Below are 14942 nucleotides of genomic sequence, written 5' to 3'. Positions count from 1 at the left end.
ATGTCCTTCTGTAATTTAATCGCACCAAACTAGCTGAAAAGTATACATTGGAAATATCGTTGCTGTTGACGGCAGCGTGACCAGTTCGAGTTTATTAAAATTACAATCCTTGCATTGAAATGGAAAAGCATGGGACGCGTAGCGACAGCACGCGTAGTTCGGGAATGTGACACCGAACGGCGTGAGATTTTTCTGTAAAATACGCGGGAGTTGGCAGTCCATACCTTGCGGCTATATCAATGGAATTGAATCCACCGTTTATTACTTGCTATGTTTAAATTTCTGTGTGATATGTATGACGTATACAATTTTTCCATTTTTTGGGGGGTTAATAACAAAGAGTAAGATAGTGGGATTGTTGGCGTGAAGTAAGAATTTCCACGAAATCCAGTGAAATCGATAATCTCCGTACGTATTTGTTCCGATTTTAATTCATATATATTCATAAGCTTCACTTTTCGTCTATGATTTATATCTCGATTTCTACCTGTGTCGTTATTAAATTATATTGAATTACCGTACAGGTTATTTTAGGTTATTCGAATTCGCAATTTTAACACACCGGCTGGGAACCAGAGGTTTATACTTAAATACTACGTGTATGTATAATGTAAGTAGTATCTCTAGCCCAAGAAATCGGTTTGTGAAAAACACCGATTGCTGCTTTATACTCGGATGCTTCATTATCACTGAGATGGCTTTAATGTGATTTCCAGGATTCTATGGAATATCAAGGGACATGTTTAATTTATAATATATTGGATGGCCATACCAGTAAAAAACATTTTGGCTTTGTGCTACCAGCAATTGTTTTCTTATAATAATCATGTTGATATTCGACTTTTTGAAAAAGTTATTCGGATGGGTAGATGAAGCACCCAGAAAGCGTAGAGCTGTCTCGTTCAGTTTAGAAGAGGAATTCGTAACCCCGAAAAGGTATCGTTGTGATTATAAAACTGTCAACGTGGACGAATCTATCGAAGTGAAAGATGACAGCGACAGCGATGATGTTGAAATTATAACGCAGCGTAAACATTCTCCGATCAAAGCGTCCAATAGATTGAATGGGACGTGCAGTAGTAGAGACAAATCGTTTCCAGGCTGTACGTCGTCAGTTTCCTCGCCTAAACCTGCGCAGTGTTACGATAAATTTAACATGGGTTACTTTGCCAACAAAAGCGAGAGGGTGCAGAACGGGGGTCATCGACGATGTCCTACATTGACCAAAACTCATCGCTTGAGAGAAAAGAGTCAATACGAGGAACTATTACAAAACTTCCTTCCACGTAGGATACATGTTCTAAGTGACAAAAATGACGAGATAAGATCCGCGCAAGAGCCAGTCGAAGTAATAGATCTAGAAAAGTCCAATGCAACTACTCCTCTTTCCAGAGCGCAACAGCCTTCTAGAAAGCATGACACGCTTCACATACGATGGAGTACTCCGAATAGGGAAATGAGAGATAAGGAGAAGAAAGATAAAGAAGTACTTATTACCTTAGAAAATGATAAAGAGAAGGTGGTACATTCCATTTTTAACAGAACGCAGTCTCCTAAGAGAAATGTCGATGTAGAAAAGTCACCTTCGGCGAAGCATATCGAATGCATAGCTACGAATACGTTGCGAGATCAGTTAGCGGCAAAGGCGGTGCTAAGGGAAGACTTCGTACCCCAAGTGGCGAAAAGATATAATCAGCGTATAGAGCAACGTTATAAAGAAGCAGAAGAGCTTAAGAAGATGACATGCATACTATCTAAACATAATCGTTTAGCAAGAGAAGCTGCTTTAGAAGAGCAATTGGCTCGATCTATGAGGTTGTGCGAGGCTGTTCTCGATGAAAGAGAAGAGCCAGAAGAGCCAGCGTTCCCGACCTTAACCGATGGAATGCTAAAGGATGTAAAGAATGCTCTTATTCCTCGTCCACCAGACGAACTCCTCGTTGAAGGTTTCGGTCTAAGAATCACGAGGAAGGATATTCATACATTAGCTGACTTGAATTGGTTAAATGATGAAGTAATAAACTTCTATATGAACCTGTTAATAGCCAGAGGCGGAACTGACAGATTTCCGAAAATACATGCTATGAATACATTTTTCTATCCAAAATTAATCACCGGTGGACACGCGTCGTTAAAGCGGTGGACCAAAAAAATTGATATCTTCGCGCGAGATCTCGTGGTTGTTCCTGTACATTTAGGTATCCATTGGTGTATGTCGATAATCGATTTCAGAGACAAGTGTATTCGTTATTATGACAGTATGGGTGGCAACAACCCGAAATGTTTAGCAGCGCTACGGCAATACTTGCAGGACGAAAGCTTGGACAAAAAGAAAAAGCCGTATAATACTAGCGACTGGAAGTTAGAGTGTGCCAAAAATATTCCGCAGCAAATGAACGGAAGCGACTGTGGTGTCTTCTCCTGCATGTTCGCTGAATACGTTTGCGCGAACAAAAAGATTACATTCTCGCAGCAGGACATGCCGTATTTCCGAAACAAGATGGTGTACGAAATACTGAAGTCCAAGCTGTTATAAAAAGAGATATTTATTTGAAGAATTATTCATGGCAAATGAGCTAAATATCTTGCAGCAGCTTCCATAAATTGCAAAATATTTCAGCGTAATCGGGTCTACCATTGTGTAGAACATCCTAAACATTGATTTACAAGATCATGGGCGTCCGGAGGTGGGTGCAAAAGGGGCAGTTGCCTCCCCTGGCTTTTGAGAATCATATAAAAAAGGGATTATTTTTAAATTTCGGTTTTAAATTTGTAATTAAATTGACACTATAAAATGGGTTAAAAAAAAGCAAGATGGGTATATTTTTCTTTACCATCACCCAAAGTTGCCCCCCTCCCCCCCTGGAAAAAAGTCTCCGGACGCCCTTGTACAAGATCGACGCTGGAAAACAATATTCATACTACTACTATGCAGAGTATCAAAGAGTGTCGCACAGTATCAATTTCGCGCAGTTAAAACTCTATTTTGTTTATCAGATGTTAAGGTTTCATAATGTAAAGGATAGTATCATGTGGACATAAGTTGGAAAGAGAACAGCGCAATAAATAACTTTTCCTTTCTAGTGATAGTACTTTAATTATTCTAATAACAAAATTAATTGACAGGGACTAATATAACATCTAAATACTACATATTCTTTATCAAAGATAAGTAAATGCGATGTATTATAACGCATTGTGTCGAATAAATGTAAATTTTTACAATTACGTACAATATAAATATTTATGTACTTTAGTAACGACGGTAAGCGGTTCTGATTATTCTTTTCATCTCGAGAACATTTCACTTGTTCGATTCTGTTAAAATGGAATACATGTAATCAATACCAAAAACAAAGTAACAGGCAATTTAATTCGACTTTGTTCTGTCAAAACAGTAGGTTCATATGTATATACTATATATACAATATATACATTAAAGATTAATACTTTTATCTCTAATACTGCTTTTATTACATGTAATATATAAATAATCGTATTAAATAATATTGCCTTTACCATCAGAACTTGTAATTATCGATATGTAATAAATGAATTATTTTATACAATCTGCATTCAAGTATCATAACCTATAAGTGACCAATTGTTATACATCGTACACAGCGCACCTCGTTCGAAAGTCGATCGAAGGATACACCGACAGAACTATCTTCTTGATTTAAGCAACAATGAATGCTTATAGCGTAGTAACGGCGGATTTTGTGAATCTATCCATTACTAATTCCAGTCAGCAGTCGTATTGCGTGGAGCGAAGATTTCAAAAAGGAATCACTATCGATGAATTTAAGGTAGTGCGCGTTTTGCTAACGATGATTTGTATTACTATTTATTGTAGCTTATGTACCGTTGTTTTACCATGTTCAAGGGGAAACTGGAGCTCGTTACTGGTGGTAATCAAGCCACAATGACAATTGAAGCGTACGATAAGAATGATAAGCTAATTTGTAAATTGGACGACGGTCAACGCCTTTTGGGATCGTACCCTATCGATGATGGGATGCGAATACATGTAAAATAGCAGTGATGTTAATCCTCTTCGATAACAATAATAGTGATAATATGAATATATGTAACGTTATAGGTAATTGACAATTTCTCTCGGGCAGAGGAAAATGCCGATGACGTTGAAAAATTTGAAATATCTGAAGAAGAGTACGCCAAAAGGGCAGGTAAGCTAATTTTAATTGCGTTACACGTTCACATTATAACTGGTATTAGAAAGTATAACTTCTTAATTCAGATACTGTGAAAGCGTTCTTGGCGAAGAATAAATTGGGAAAGTACAACGAAGAAGAGATGAAGAGGAAAGCAGAAGAGAAGAGGCAAGAGGAGGAAGCGGAAGCAGCAGCCGCTCAGTTGTGCGAAATTGGCAATCGTTGTGAAGTTTGTGTACCGAATCATCCAAAACGAAGGGCTACTATCATGTACGTTGGTAAGTAAAGTACTCCTGCGTTTCTTTGAGTTTATTTCTTGGTTGTATTAAACTCATACTTTCTGTACGAATATCTCTTGTTTCTAGGTAAAACGGACTTTAAGGAAGGCTGGTGGATTGGTGTAAAGTATGACGAACCACTTGGTAAAAACGATGGAAAGTAAGAACACTGTTAATTGTACGCTCTTATATTTTTATATATGCCATCCTTAATTTTGAATACCTCTCGTTTCAGTGTTAATGGGAGAAGATATTTTGAATGTTTACCAAAATATGGTGGATTCGTAAAACCAGCGCATGTGAGGGTCGGAGATTTTCCCGAAGAAGAGTACGACTTGAACGAAGAACTTTAAACGACCTAAAATCATCCGACGAACGTCTCTTTTTTTTATTAAAACTTAGTACTTATAAGAAGTTTGAAATTAATAGTATTTATAGCATACAAAGACGCTTAATATTTCCTTCGTTTTATTATATCTGGTCTCCAGTTTATTGGATGCGATTCTTCCGTCTGAAAAAGAGTTAAACAGATGAGGAAATTTCATATTTTGGTTACTGTATTATTAATTTTTAATATATAAGTTATTCTTACAGCAGTGTCGTCTTCTTTGTAAACTTTGATTGTTTTATCCGCTTCCGTTGTGATCATTCGAGTGCCAGACATGTCGAACGTAATACTAAACACTCCAGCTTCGCTGTCCATCGAACCAGGCTGGACTGGTGCTTGTAGACGTTGGAAATTATACCTTGAAGTTTATAGGTCCGTTAGAGGCAATACTACGGTTAAAAGAAATAGCCACTATACGAAGTACAATTTACCCTGTCCTCCAATCCCACAGGTGCATAGTGCCATTATCCGCTCCAGAAACTAAGACGCCGTCGGGATTAACAGCCAAACAGTTAACTATGGCATTGTGGCCGGATAAATTTTGAATAAACTTTCCTTCCGGACACTTCCATTGTTTAATATTATCCGGAGATGCAGAGGCGAACATATACCTAGCGCAAAGTAAATAAATGAGGATATAGACCGGGCCTGTCCACGGATTTGCTCGCAGGAGCAACTGCGAGTTGCTCTTCGCTCTTGAAGGCACCGAGCCAGGCCCTTCGCGCCCCTCAAGAGCGAAAGGTCCCAATGGTGGGGCACAATCGTCGCTCTTGCCTTCGCTCGCAACCACCCGCGGTTGCCCTTCGAAGGCAAGAGCAAAAGTTGGACGGGCCTGATATAGACACTGAATTGATTAAAGGACAGGATACGTACAATGACGGGTGGAACGTCACAGCCCTCACGCTCTTTTTGTGATTTGTTAAAGTGGCTCTAGATTTCCCCGCGGCTAAATCCCAAAGCCTTATAGTGCAGTCGTGACTTCCAGTGACAATCTAATATAAGGAAGAAAACTGAGTATCAGATATCTGCATTGATAAAGTTTGAGAATACAAGGCAAAATGTACCTGTGGTTCGACTGTTTGACAAATTACACTAGCAACTGTGTTAGTGTGGCCTACAAGTGTATGAACATTTGCTTTGGTGCGCATATCCCATACCCTCCCAGTGGAATCTCTACCCGCTGTTACTAGCACGTCTATGCTAGGATGCAACGCCATGGAATATACAGCCGATAAGTGGCCATGATAATGCCTTATAACCTGGTAAGGAAAAATCGATTATGTCCGTAAGATTTAAATTATCAAGGCGTTAAGAAGAATTAAGTAATATTGTCTCCATTAACCTTATTATACTCGAGATCCCAGCACTTCACTTGACGATCTTCTCCACAAGAAAATAGATATGGATGTCGCTGAGAAAATGCTAGCCCACGGACGCTACTTATATGACCAGTCAAGGAAACTTTTAATTTACCACTCGCAAGGTCCCATATCTAGAATTGTTACCGAGGCAATGTAATTAAAATATATTACTACACTGAACGATTATGTTTGCATTGAAATAACAATCTTACTTTAATTACTCTGTCCGCCGAACCTGTGGCGAACCATTCGTTTCCCGGTTCAACGGCACAACAGCGTACCCACCCCAAGTGACCGCTGATAACTCTGTACAGTTTCCATGGTGCATGCCACTTCGGTTTTGCCATGGAAGACGTTTTTTTCTGTGGTATAAGCACAGTATTGTTACCCGCATTCCCTCCCATATTCGCTTGGGTGGCGGCTACTACATTATTGTTTTGTACAGGGTTATAAGCTACAACTGCGGTGCTATTTGCTCCCCCGAATGATTCATCTGCAGATTAAATCTTTGTTATTAAGGCAATAATGAAATTATTTATGTGTGTATGGTATAAATGAGTACCGCCTGGCGGAGGAGGGTCAGCGTTTTCATTTTCGTGCTGCGCTTTTATTGCATTGTTATTTCTGACTCGCTCTAACACAGGTCCGTAACAATCCTTGGCTTTTACAAACTTTTTCATCTTTTGCCTGTAAAACGTTAATATATCGCTTCTAATGTTTATTAGCATTTATTATACAAGATGCACTTACAAGTTAGGATCCACAGGTGGTAAAGTACCTTGGTTTAATAGAAACATGTCATGTGTTCGTTTTAAGGATCTAAATACAAGGGTATGTACAGAATGCCTTTGTACATCCTATAAACAAAGATGCTTAGTTCGATTATTCTTTACAAATTTCATTATTATTATCGTTTATGACATTTGTCGATGATAGTAACAAACTCCTTGACAGTACAGAAGAATAATAATAATAATTAAATGAATACTCTTGTGATTTCAAAGAAGTTTGTTGAAGAGTTTAAAATAGTCGTTACAGAAAAAATATAGAATTTCATTAAAGGTGTGATCCTTACCATTTTTAATGTCTTTCCTTAAATATTATGTTGGTTTAAAAATAATTAGTGTAAAACGTCGTTATTATTATCCTACATAAAGCATTTGTATTTAAGTTATAAAAGTAACACAAGGTTTTACTGCGCTCTAGTTCTTCATTCATTCCTTTAAGTGAGGTTTCATTTATGAAAAATGATAATAAATAACATAATGTTTTGGGATGTGACTTTTATTGACAAATTCAGGCACACAAGATAAGAAGGTTATGTACAAATTACTAGGGATTTTTGGGTCACTTTTGTCACAATTTGTGGTGTTGCTGCAGGAACTTACAGCTAAACGGTTACGAAAAACAATGGGTGCGTCGACCAATGAACGTGCAACTTTAGATTAAAATCTAGTGAAATCACTCAACTGCCGAACGCACCCATTAAGGGGCGAATTCCACTTACGCCCAAATCGCCCGTGAATTTCATTAGGGTAGGTTTCCTTATACGCGACTGGACACATCGTCAAGAATTTCAAAGTCGATTTTCTCGAAAATGAAGCGCAATATAAAAAATTGTATTCCTTTTTCTCGACTTATTTATTTGTTACAAGTCGAAAAGAAAGAGTAACTTTTTTTTCATATCGCACTTCATTTCCGAGAAAATCGACTATAAAATTCTTGATGATGCGTCCAGCCGCGCATAAGGAAACCTACAGTAATGAAAATAACGGGCGATTTGGGCGTAAGTGGAATTTGCCGTGTCATGCATTTGGAAATTTTCAAGTTGGAAATTCCGTCGTCAAGTGAGCTCGGACGCCCCATTCCATACGACATGTGTTTAGTGACACACGGTCACAGCTAAAGATACGAAGGGGAAGCAGGCGCGTGAGGAGCCCCTACGCTGGAGAGCGCTATCATAAATTTAAAAAAAGACGCGCGCAGAACAATCATACACATTCAAACAAAACCGCACATGACGATCCGATGGTGGTGCCACTGAGCGGGGGAAACATCTATAGGAGCGGTGGTAAGTGTGTGGCTGACGCAGGCGCAGTTCATGCACACATAATCACTACTCCTGTAAGTGTTTCCCTCCATTAGCATAGCTTAAGCCCGCCGATCCCTGCGTCAGTTCTCTAAAGAGCGTGAAAGAGCTTTAGTCCAATCAAGTCCAATACACACAGCATTCAGAAAATATATTGTTATTATTACCATTGTGGCCTTTGTCATGATATATACCTACATATATTCCCGTACTTATACACTAATTGAGGGGGATTAGACAACGAAATTACATAGCTTCGAAATAATTTTAAGCCATAACAATAGTCTCTAGCAGGTTATATGTACTCACGAATCCGAGTCAATCCCAATACAAAAGTGTCATTTCATGGGATTCGAGTACTAATCGTGAGAGGTGACGTTTCATTCTATGAATCTCCAAAGTACTTGGATTATACAAGCTGGTTTCAAACCTCAGAAAGAGTACCTGGTTCGAGAATGTACTTGTAAGTACTTTGACGTTTGAAAGAATCGAATCTTGTAAAAGTAGTATTCGAACCCTGAAAGACAAATCACATAAAAGGTTCGAATCTACTTGGTTAGGGTTCGATTATACTTGAAAGTACCACTATTTCTCAAAGTACTTAGAGAGAGTTCGAACCTATCTTGTCGAGGTTCGAGTCTACTTAAAAGTATTGTTTATCTTTTTTCAAGTACTCATGCATGTCGCCACCACATTTACAAATTGATGATAACTAATTATGCACAAAATAATTGCAAATATCATATTGAAAGTCAACAGTTTACGCTGTAAGCTGCAATTACAGACGTACTTGTAAATTAATTTTGCAACAAAATAATAGTACAACGAAAAATATTCAGTCCTCAGTTATACCAATATGGTGTTGGTAATCGGGAAAATGAATTTTATAATGCAGAGATTTATAATATAAATAAAGTTACTTTATCTTTATTTAGTCCATGACTGAATTAAATATGATTCAACTTATTTCCCAATACATCTTCATTAATCCATTTCTTGATAAAAAGCCAGCACTCGTCTCTTCTCAAACTCCACACCATATAATTGTGTTTCAACACGAGTAAAATTACAATGCAGTGTTTTGGGAAACCGCTGTTCTTATGCTGTAGCTCCATTAATCCAGCTGCAAGGGTCAACAAATATGTTAAAGATTTGCGATAACGTAGTTACATATGCGAGAAAGTGATACTGTACCTTCTTGAAACCAATATCAGCGGCATATTCTCTGAAGCACTGTCGACAAATATTTAAACCATACTTGCGAATCAGTCCATGCCTATTTGCGCAAGCACGGCTGAAAAAGAAATTATTCTGATCATATACAGGCTCGAGAGCATTTAACAAAGCAATGGGAAGTAATAAATTAGTAGCGTTTAAAATTATACATAATTTTGAGGTTACGATTCACACAACAAATACATTTCCCCTAATTCAAACATATCAACAAATATATTTGGTAGCCTCTGTTCAATAGTAACAAGGTGATTATTCTCTACAAACTGCTTCCAGGGATTACTACAATAGTATTTTGTTGCCGGAGAACCGTAAACTCTGGTAACACGCGGTCGAGTGCGTACAATGTGACTCGCGATGACATAAATCTATCTGTTTATCACAGAATCAAGTAAAAAGTAGTAGCACTTACCAGGACCTAGATCCTTGCCCATACTTTCGCGGATGCGAGTACCAGATATTTTGGAAACCCATTTCTTCGTTAGCAAGATGCTTGCTGTACCGACTCAACAACGTAAAAGACAGGAAACGCCATTAGCTCGAGGCGCAGCATTTTGCGCAGCAGCGCTCTAGCAGCAGTTCCCGCCACTTTTCAAATATAAATTCGACGCGTTGAAAACTGCTCCTGCTATGCATTTATTATCATAAATATATAAATACATTAGAAATCGTAATAACCGGCTCTCTAATTAACCATTTATGTACATTACTATTAAACGGTTAATAAGCGTGTACATATATACCTAACTATATACCGCGCCATTCAGGATGATTTTCAAAATCTGCATTGCTTGGAAATTTACATAAGCAGTGAAAATTGATAGGATATTATGAACAGTAATTATGTAATTGAATCGAATGAATTGTGGTTTTCTCGCTTTGCATAGTGTTCTTAGAAGATTTCTTCTCCAACTTGTTTACTTTCTGTTATCGTCGACTGTTTGTAGGTAGTGGCAAACAGAGCTTGACGAAGGAGGGCATAGTAAAGAATCTATGAAGAAGAACCGGTTCGTGTATCTATGCCCCACTTGGAAGAAGGAACGTTTGAGCGGGGATAATTGCAACGGTACTTTCGTTGGCTGCAGCTGGACGCTTCGAGCGCAAAGACACTGTGCCACTCCTAAGGTACATCGACAAATGACACTGGGATCGTATGTTCAATCATGCCGGGCAGGAAGAAACAGGAAGAAGAAGATGAGGAACGGGTTCGTAAAGTTCGTCAAGTAATTGCACAGTCATTTCGTTAATTTAAAAGCGACGATAACGAATATTGTTATCTGCCCTCACAGGATACCGATAGTATGGTCTACACTAAAGTTATGAGCCTAAAGGTGAAGACACTCCTGAAAATCTTTCTGTACTCCGTGCTGGGCCCCATAGTTCTATATTGTTTGTTCTTCTCCTTCCTCTATTACCAACGGAGTCTGACAAAAGTACAGACGAAAGTGATTCAGATACAGGAGAAAAGACCGTCGTATCGGATATACGCGAGAAGTAACGATACCGGGTACTTGAAGCACGTATTCGCTGTGCTGGATCGCCTGGGCTTCGAAAGAGCCGATGACGATCCCAACTGGGACTTATTGTGGGCGCACGATTACCCATTCAGAGCTTTGCATTCCAACTTAAGTAGACTGGAAGCTCATCAGCGTGTCAATCATTTCCCTGGCTGCGGGCACATCACGAATAAAGTGGATCTATCGACGACGGAGGGGCGTTACATACTTCCGGCGTTCAAATTGCCGGAGCAGCGGGAGGAATTCCTTCGGTACGCCGATCGTTACCCCGAGAAGATGTTCGTGCAGAAATCCAACGATCATCGGGGCATCAGCGTGAAAAACACAAGCGACATAAACTTCACAGCGACCGGCTCCTTCGTGCAAGAGTTTATACAGCGGCCGTTCCTCGTGGACGGTTACAAGTTCGACATTGGAGTGTACACCGTGATTACGTCCATTGATCCTCTTAGAGTATACGCCTACAAAGCTGATGTCCTCTTCAGATTCTGCCCCGTCAAGTACTATCCCTTCGATCCGGACGTGCTGGACAAGTATGTGGTCGGTGACGATTATCTGCCGATCTGGAACGTTCCATCTTTAAAGCATTATTACACTAAACTAAAGTTCTCGATGAAGGACTCGTTCGACGCATACCTTAGATCGCAGGGCAGAGATCCTACGAAGGTCTGGCACGGTGTGCACGAGGCGATAAGAGAAATCACTTTGCTGAAAGAAAGCCACATTAAAGAGGTCGTGGAACGTTTCGGAAAAGGGAGGGGTTTCTTTGAGCTAGTTAGATTCGACTTTGCCCTCGACGAAGATTTAAACGTTTACACTATGGAAGCTAATATGTCGCCGAATCTGTCTTCGGCGCATTATCCGCCGAACCAGCTGCTTTATGAGCAAGTTCTATACAACTTGTTTGCGCTGGTCGGTGTTGGGCAGAGAGTCAGAAAGGATTCTTTAAGAATGAGGTCAAGTTTCGTTGTCAATCCTAATGAATCTTACAGTAAAGTTGAATTAGAGATGCTTTACATTGGGATCGTGATAAGATCAGTTTGTATTTCAATTTCAGAAGTAGAATGGAGGAGGAGATGGAGGTAGCTGACAAGAACTTAGTGGTTCTGCCGGAACTCTGTGCAGAATGCAACGATTGCTTCCGGGTGGAGTGTCAGCTCTGCGGTCCATGCTTTACAGCGGAAACTAAATTAGTTTTGACTGAAAGCTATCGTGAGCATCAAAATAAGATGGACTTCCAAAGGGTCTTTCCACCTCCTATAGTGAGTTTCTTATTGGGTACCATCGTGCTCATTTAACATTGCTTGTATCGATTCTCATTTCCAGGCAAAAGATATGATATTGAAGGACTATACACTGAGGAATCAGTTACTGGTGAGATGGTACCAAGGCAAGTGTGAAGTAGATCACTCGTGGTGTTTATAAGGCATTCCTAATCCTTAAAATGTTTATTCCAAAAGAGTTTTACATGTTTACGAACAAGTACAAAATAAACAATGCTGTACGTGCAACGCTGGCAGTGTACGTAGACTTGTATGTTATACATTTAAATACTTAATGCGTACAAAGTTTTGTTCCAAATTATAAAAGGAATTCTCTGTTGTTATTTAGACTTTGGCTGTATTAAAATGAAGATTGAAAACCTTTTCCTATCCATTAACTAAAAATACAAAACAAAATTGTTAAAAACTATATGTTTTCCAAACTTCCGCAGCCTTTTGTTTTGCGATCCTTTTTCGCCTTTGACTCCGGTGCATTTGGATTTGTACCTTTATAAAATGTCTTCAACAAAGCCATTGCTATATCACCCTTGATACCTCCCGTTATCTTTGTTTCTGAGTTATAAATTTTGGGCACTTCAAAGACACTAGTGCATCCGCCGAAACGGTCGTTCGCGCAACCGTATACAATATTACGTACTTGCAGTTGATACAACGCTGATGTGCACATGATGCACGGTTCTACGGTAACAATAACATCGACATTGCGAAAGACTTCTTTGTAGTTTAATTTCTTCTCCTTACAAAAGTGTAAAACTTGATCTATGCAATTTATTTCTGCGTGCCGGGTCGCATTACGGGTTTCGTTAACTGTATTATTACCTATAGCAATGACTTCGTTGTTGTACACGAATAAACAGCCAACTGGGACTTCGCCTGCTTTCAACGAACCATTTGCTTTTTCTAATGCAACATCCATCCAAGCCAAAGTGTCCATTATGTCGTTCTTATGTAATAACACTTTAAATCTTTCAATTATCTTTACGGAGACAAAAATTTGTAGCTTAGGAGAATTATAACTCACGCACACAAAAACACTTACTATATTAATAAGAAAACAAACAGAAGATATCTTTCATACTAGAATCAGTTTCATCATTAAAAGTACCTTCGTTGAAATGTTATTTTAAAAAATGCACTTAACTGGTGAAGCACTCTAGTAATCCAAACTCGGTCAACTTCTTTGTTGCCTTTTCACTCCAATTCGTATTATTCGCAGCTCGTGGACTTGGGTGAGGCAGGCATAGAATCTGAAAATGGAATGTAAGCATGTAAACGCAAAATCTTAAGTTACAGTGGCCGACGAAAAAAAGTTTACAACTTTTAAAATCGCATAACTTTTTTAGAATTGGTCCAAACGACATGAGTTTTCTTTGAGAAGCTAGAAGAATTAGTTTACTAAGTGTGCTAAAACATGCAATTGATTGGAATAGCAAAAAAAATAGTAAAGGTCGTTTTTTAAACTTTTTTTCGTGAGCCTGTATAACATATCCAAAAACCAAAGCAATCAGGGGCAGACACGTGGGAACCTCTCCTTGTTAACAAACTAATCCTTCTAGCTTCTAAAAAAAAGTCATTTCGTTTGGACCAATTCTAAAAAAGTTATGCAATTTTAAAAGATGTAAACTTCCTTTCGTCCGCCACTGTATATACAGTCCTGCATCGTTTATATCGTACAAAGTATTTACGAGTACCTTCACCGGCAGTTTAGAAGATTTGGCCACAAGTTGTGCTCGTTTCTCCGCATACCCGCCGATGCCAATGACAATTTCAACATTTAAAAGTCGAATCACATTCGCCAGAGCCTTGTCGCAAGCATTATGCATAGTCTGTTGGTACGCCCCCTGAAAATATGCAATGTTTAGTATACAAATGTGATTTACTTGAAAGGCTAAATATTGCCTTCATTTCTGCCGGTGTGATGTTGCAGCCTTTTTTGTTCATTAGCGCGATAGGACAATAATTATGTACATATGCGTGCTGAAAGAACTTTTCTGGATTTCCACATAATTCTTTAAAGAGGCCCCACAATCTTTTCCCACTGATCTCTGTGCGGGGACATTCAAATCCGGTTACTTTTCTGTCCGGTTGCTCTCTCGCAGGTTTCCCAACTGCTCCCGAAATTTGCAACCAATTGCGAACCATATTTATTTCGCCAAATGGTACGCCAGTTTGGGACATACCCCACGGACCAGGGTTCATTCCAAGAAACAATATTCTTTTGACGGTGGTGCAATATTTCTTTACATACATAGCGTGTGTATCAAATGCATATTCGAGTGGACTATAAACATATTCTATAGGCAAGGGAAATTTAATTTTTCCCAGCTCAATAGCCAAATTACGTTCCAATGATAACAATTCTTCGGTAATATCTACGAGCGTCGAATCACTCGCAACTGCTACATCTTTCTCCGTTTTTTCACTGTCTACAACAGTCACCTTCATTCTCTTAGCATTACTTTCTAACAGCTCGCCGTTGCGTCTCGCTCTAGTTATCCTGGAGCTTGACATTGCGCCTAACTCTATATATTTACTCAATGAATATTTTCTTGTAACACCACTGAGTATAGATGTAATCCCTTTATTAATTATAAAATGCGAATACATAGAACTGATTA

General features: G+C 38.9%; 7 protein-coding genes across 14 annotated transcripts; 3 read left to right on the top strand and 4 right to left on the bottom strand.

Moving 5' to 3' along the window:
- The first annotated feature begins 63 nt into the window (after positions 1-63).
- On the top strand, positions 64-2539 carry LOC143368361 (uncharacterized). 7 transcript variants are annotated; one of them, XM_076811017.1, is made up of 3 exons: positions 64-368; positions 535-610; positions 717-2539. In XM_076811017.1, exon 3 carries the CDS (start codon positions 827-829, stop codon positions 2534-2536), a length of 1710 nt encoding a protein of 569 aa, XP_076667132.1. In that variant the 5' UTR covers positions 64-368; positions 535-610; positions 717-826; the 3' UTR covers positions 2537-2539. The 7 variants fall into 7 exon arrangements, with proteins under 7 accessions (XP_076667132.1, XP_076667130.1, XP_076667129.1 ...); XM_076811015.1 differs by having other exon boundaries at positions 525-610; XM_076811014.1 differs by having other exon boundaries at positions 64-408.
- A 148-nt stretch (positions 2540-2687) lies between these two features.
- Tbcb (tubulin-binding cofactor B) lies at positions 2688-5046 on the top strand. The gene is made up of 7 exons (XM_076811045.1): positions 2688-3530; positions 3625-3809; positions 3887-4030; positions 4103-4190; positions 4262-4453; positions 4541-4613; positions 4689-5046. The coding sequence occupies exons 2-7, from the start codon at positions 3690-3692 to the stop codon at positions 4804-4806; spliced, it is 735 nt and encodes a 244-aa protein (XP_076667160.1). The 5' UTR covers positions 2688-3530; positions 3625-3689; the 3' UTR covers positions 4807-5046.
- Positions 4822-7532, bottom strand: Tango4 (transport and golgi organization 4). The gene is made up of 10 exons (XM_076811027.1): positions 7278-7532; positions 6953-7059; positions 6765-6889; positions 6415-6695; positions 6184-6333; positions 5906-6100; positions 5715-5833; positions 5273-5452; positions 5046-5199; positions 4822-4964 (listed from the first exon to the last, which is right to left on the bottom strand). Exons 1-10 carry the CDS (start codon positions 7278-7280, stop codon positions 4905-4907), a joined length of 1374 nt encoding a protein of 457 aa, XP_076667142.1. The 5' UTR covers positions 7281-7532; the 3' UTR covers positions 4822-4904.
- Positions 7533-8403: 871 nt separating this feature from the next.
- Ttll15 (tubulin tyrosine ligase-like 15) lies at positions 8404-12683 on the top strand. 2 transcript variants are annotated; one of them, XM_076811019.1, is made up of 5 exons: positions 8404-8754; positions 10472-10738; positions 10814-11997; positions 12099-12303; positions 12368-12683. In XM_076811019.1, the coding sequence occupies exons 2-5, from the start codon at positions 10688-10690 to the stop codon at positions 12464-12466; spliced, it is 1539 nt and encodes a 512-aa protein (XP_076667134.1). In that variant the 5' UTR covers positions 8404-8754; positions 10472-10687; the 3' UTR covers positions 12467-12683. The 2 variants fall into 2 exon arrangements, with proteins under 2 accessions (XP_076667134.1, XP_076667135.1); XM_076811020.1 differs by lacking the exon at positions 8404-8754 and having other exon boundaries at positions 10143-10729.
- Positions 9190-10097, bottom strand: Rps29 (ribosomal protein S29). Its single transcript, XM_076811058.1, has 3 exons — positions 9937-10097; positions 9486-9585; positions 9190-9414 (listed from the first exon to the last, which is right to left on the bottom strand). Exons 1-3 carry the CDS (start codon positions 9996-9998, stop codon positions 9406-9408), a joined length of 171 nt encoding a protein of 56 aa, XP_076667173.1. The 5' UTR covers positions 9999-10097; the 3' UTR covers positions 9190-9405.
- LOC143368378 (tRNA-specific adenosine deaminase 2) lies at positions 12475-13570 on the bottom strand. Its single transcript, XM_076811052.1, has 2 exons — positions 13466-13570; positions 12475-13300 (listed from the first exon to the last, which is right to left on the bottom strand). The coding sequence occupies exon 2, from the start codon at positions 13256-13258 to the stop codon at positions 12731-12733; it is 528 nt and encodes a 175-aa protein (XP_076667167.1). The 5' UTR covers positions 13259-13300; positions 13466-13570; the 3' UTR covers positions 12475-12730.
- Positions 13256-14931, bottom strand: Smug (Single-strand-selective monofunctional uracil-DNA glycosylase). The gene is made up of 3 exons (XM_076811043.1): positions 14224-14931; positions 14016-14165; positions 13256-13571 (listed from the first exon to the last, which is right to left on the bottom strand). Exons 1-3 carry the CDS (start codon positions 14929-14931, stop codon positions 13461-13463), a joined length of 969 nt encoding a protein of 322 aa, XP_076667158.1. The 3' UTR covers positions 13256-13460.
- Between the last annotated feature and the right edge of the window lie 11 nt (positions 14932-14942).

Source organism: Andrena cerasifolii, chromosome 4 (genome assembly GCF_050908995.1).
Source record: "Andrena cerasifolii isolate SP2316 chromosome 4, iyAndCera1_principal, whole genome shotgun sequence".
In the NCBI taxonomy this organism is placed as follows: domain Eukaryota; kingdom Metazoa; phylum Arthropoda; class Insecta; order Hymenoptera; family Andrenidae; genus Andrena; species Andrena cerasifolii.
This window is presented reverse-complemented; position numbering and strand designations above follow the sequence as displayed.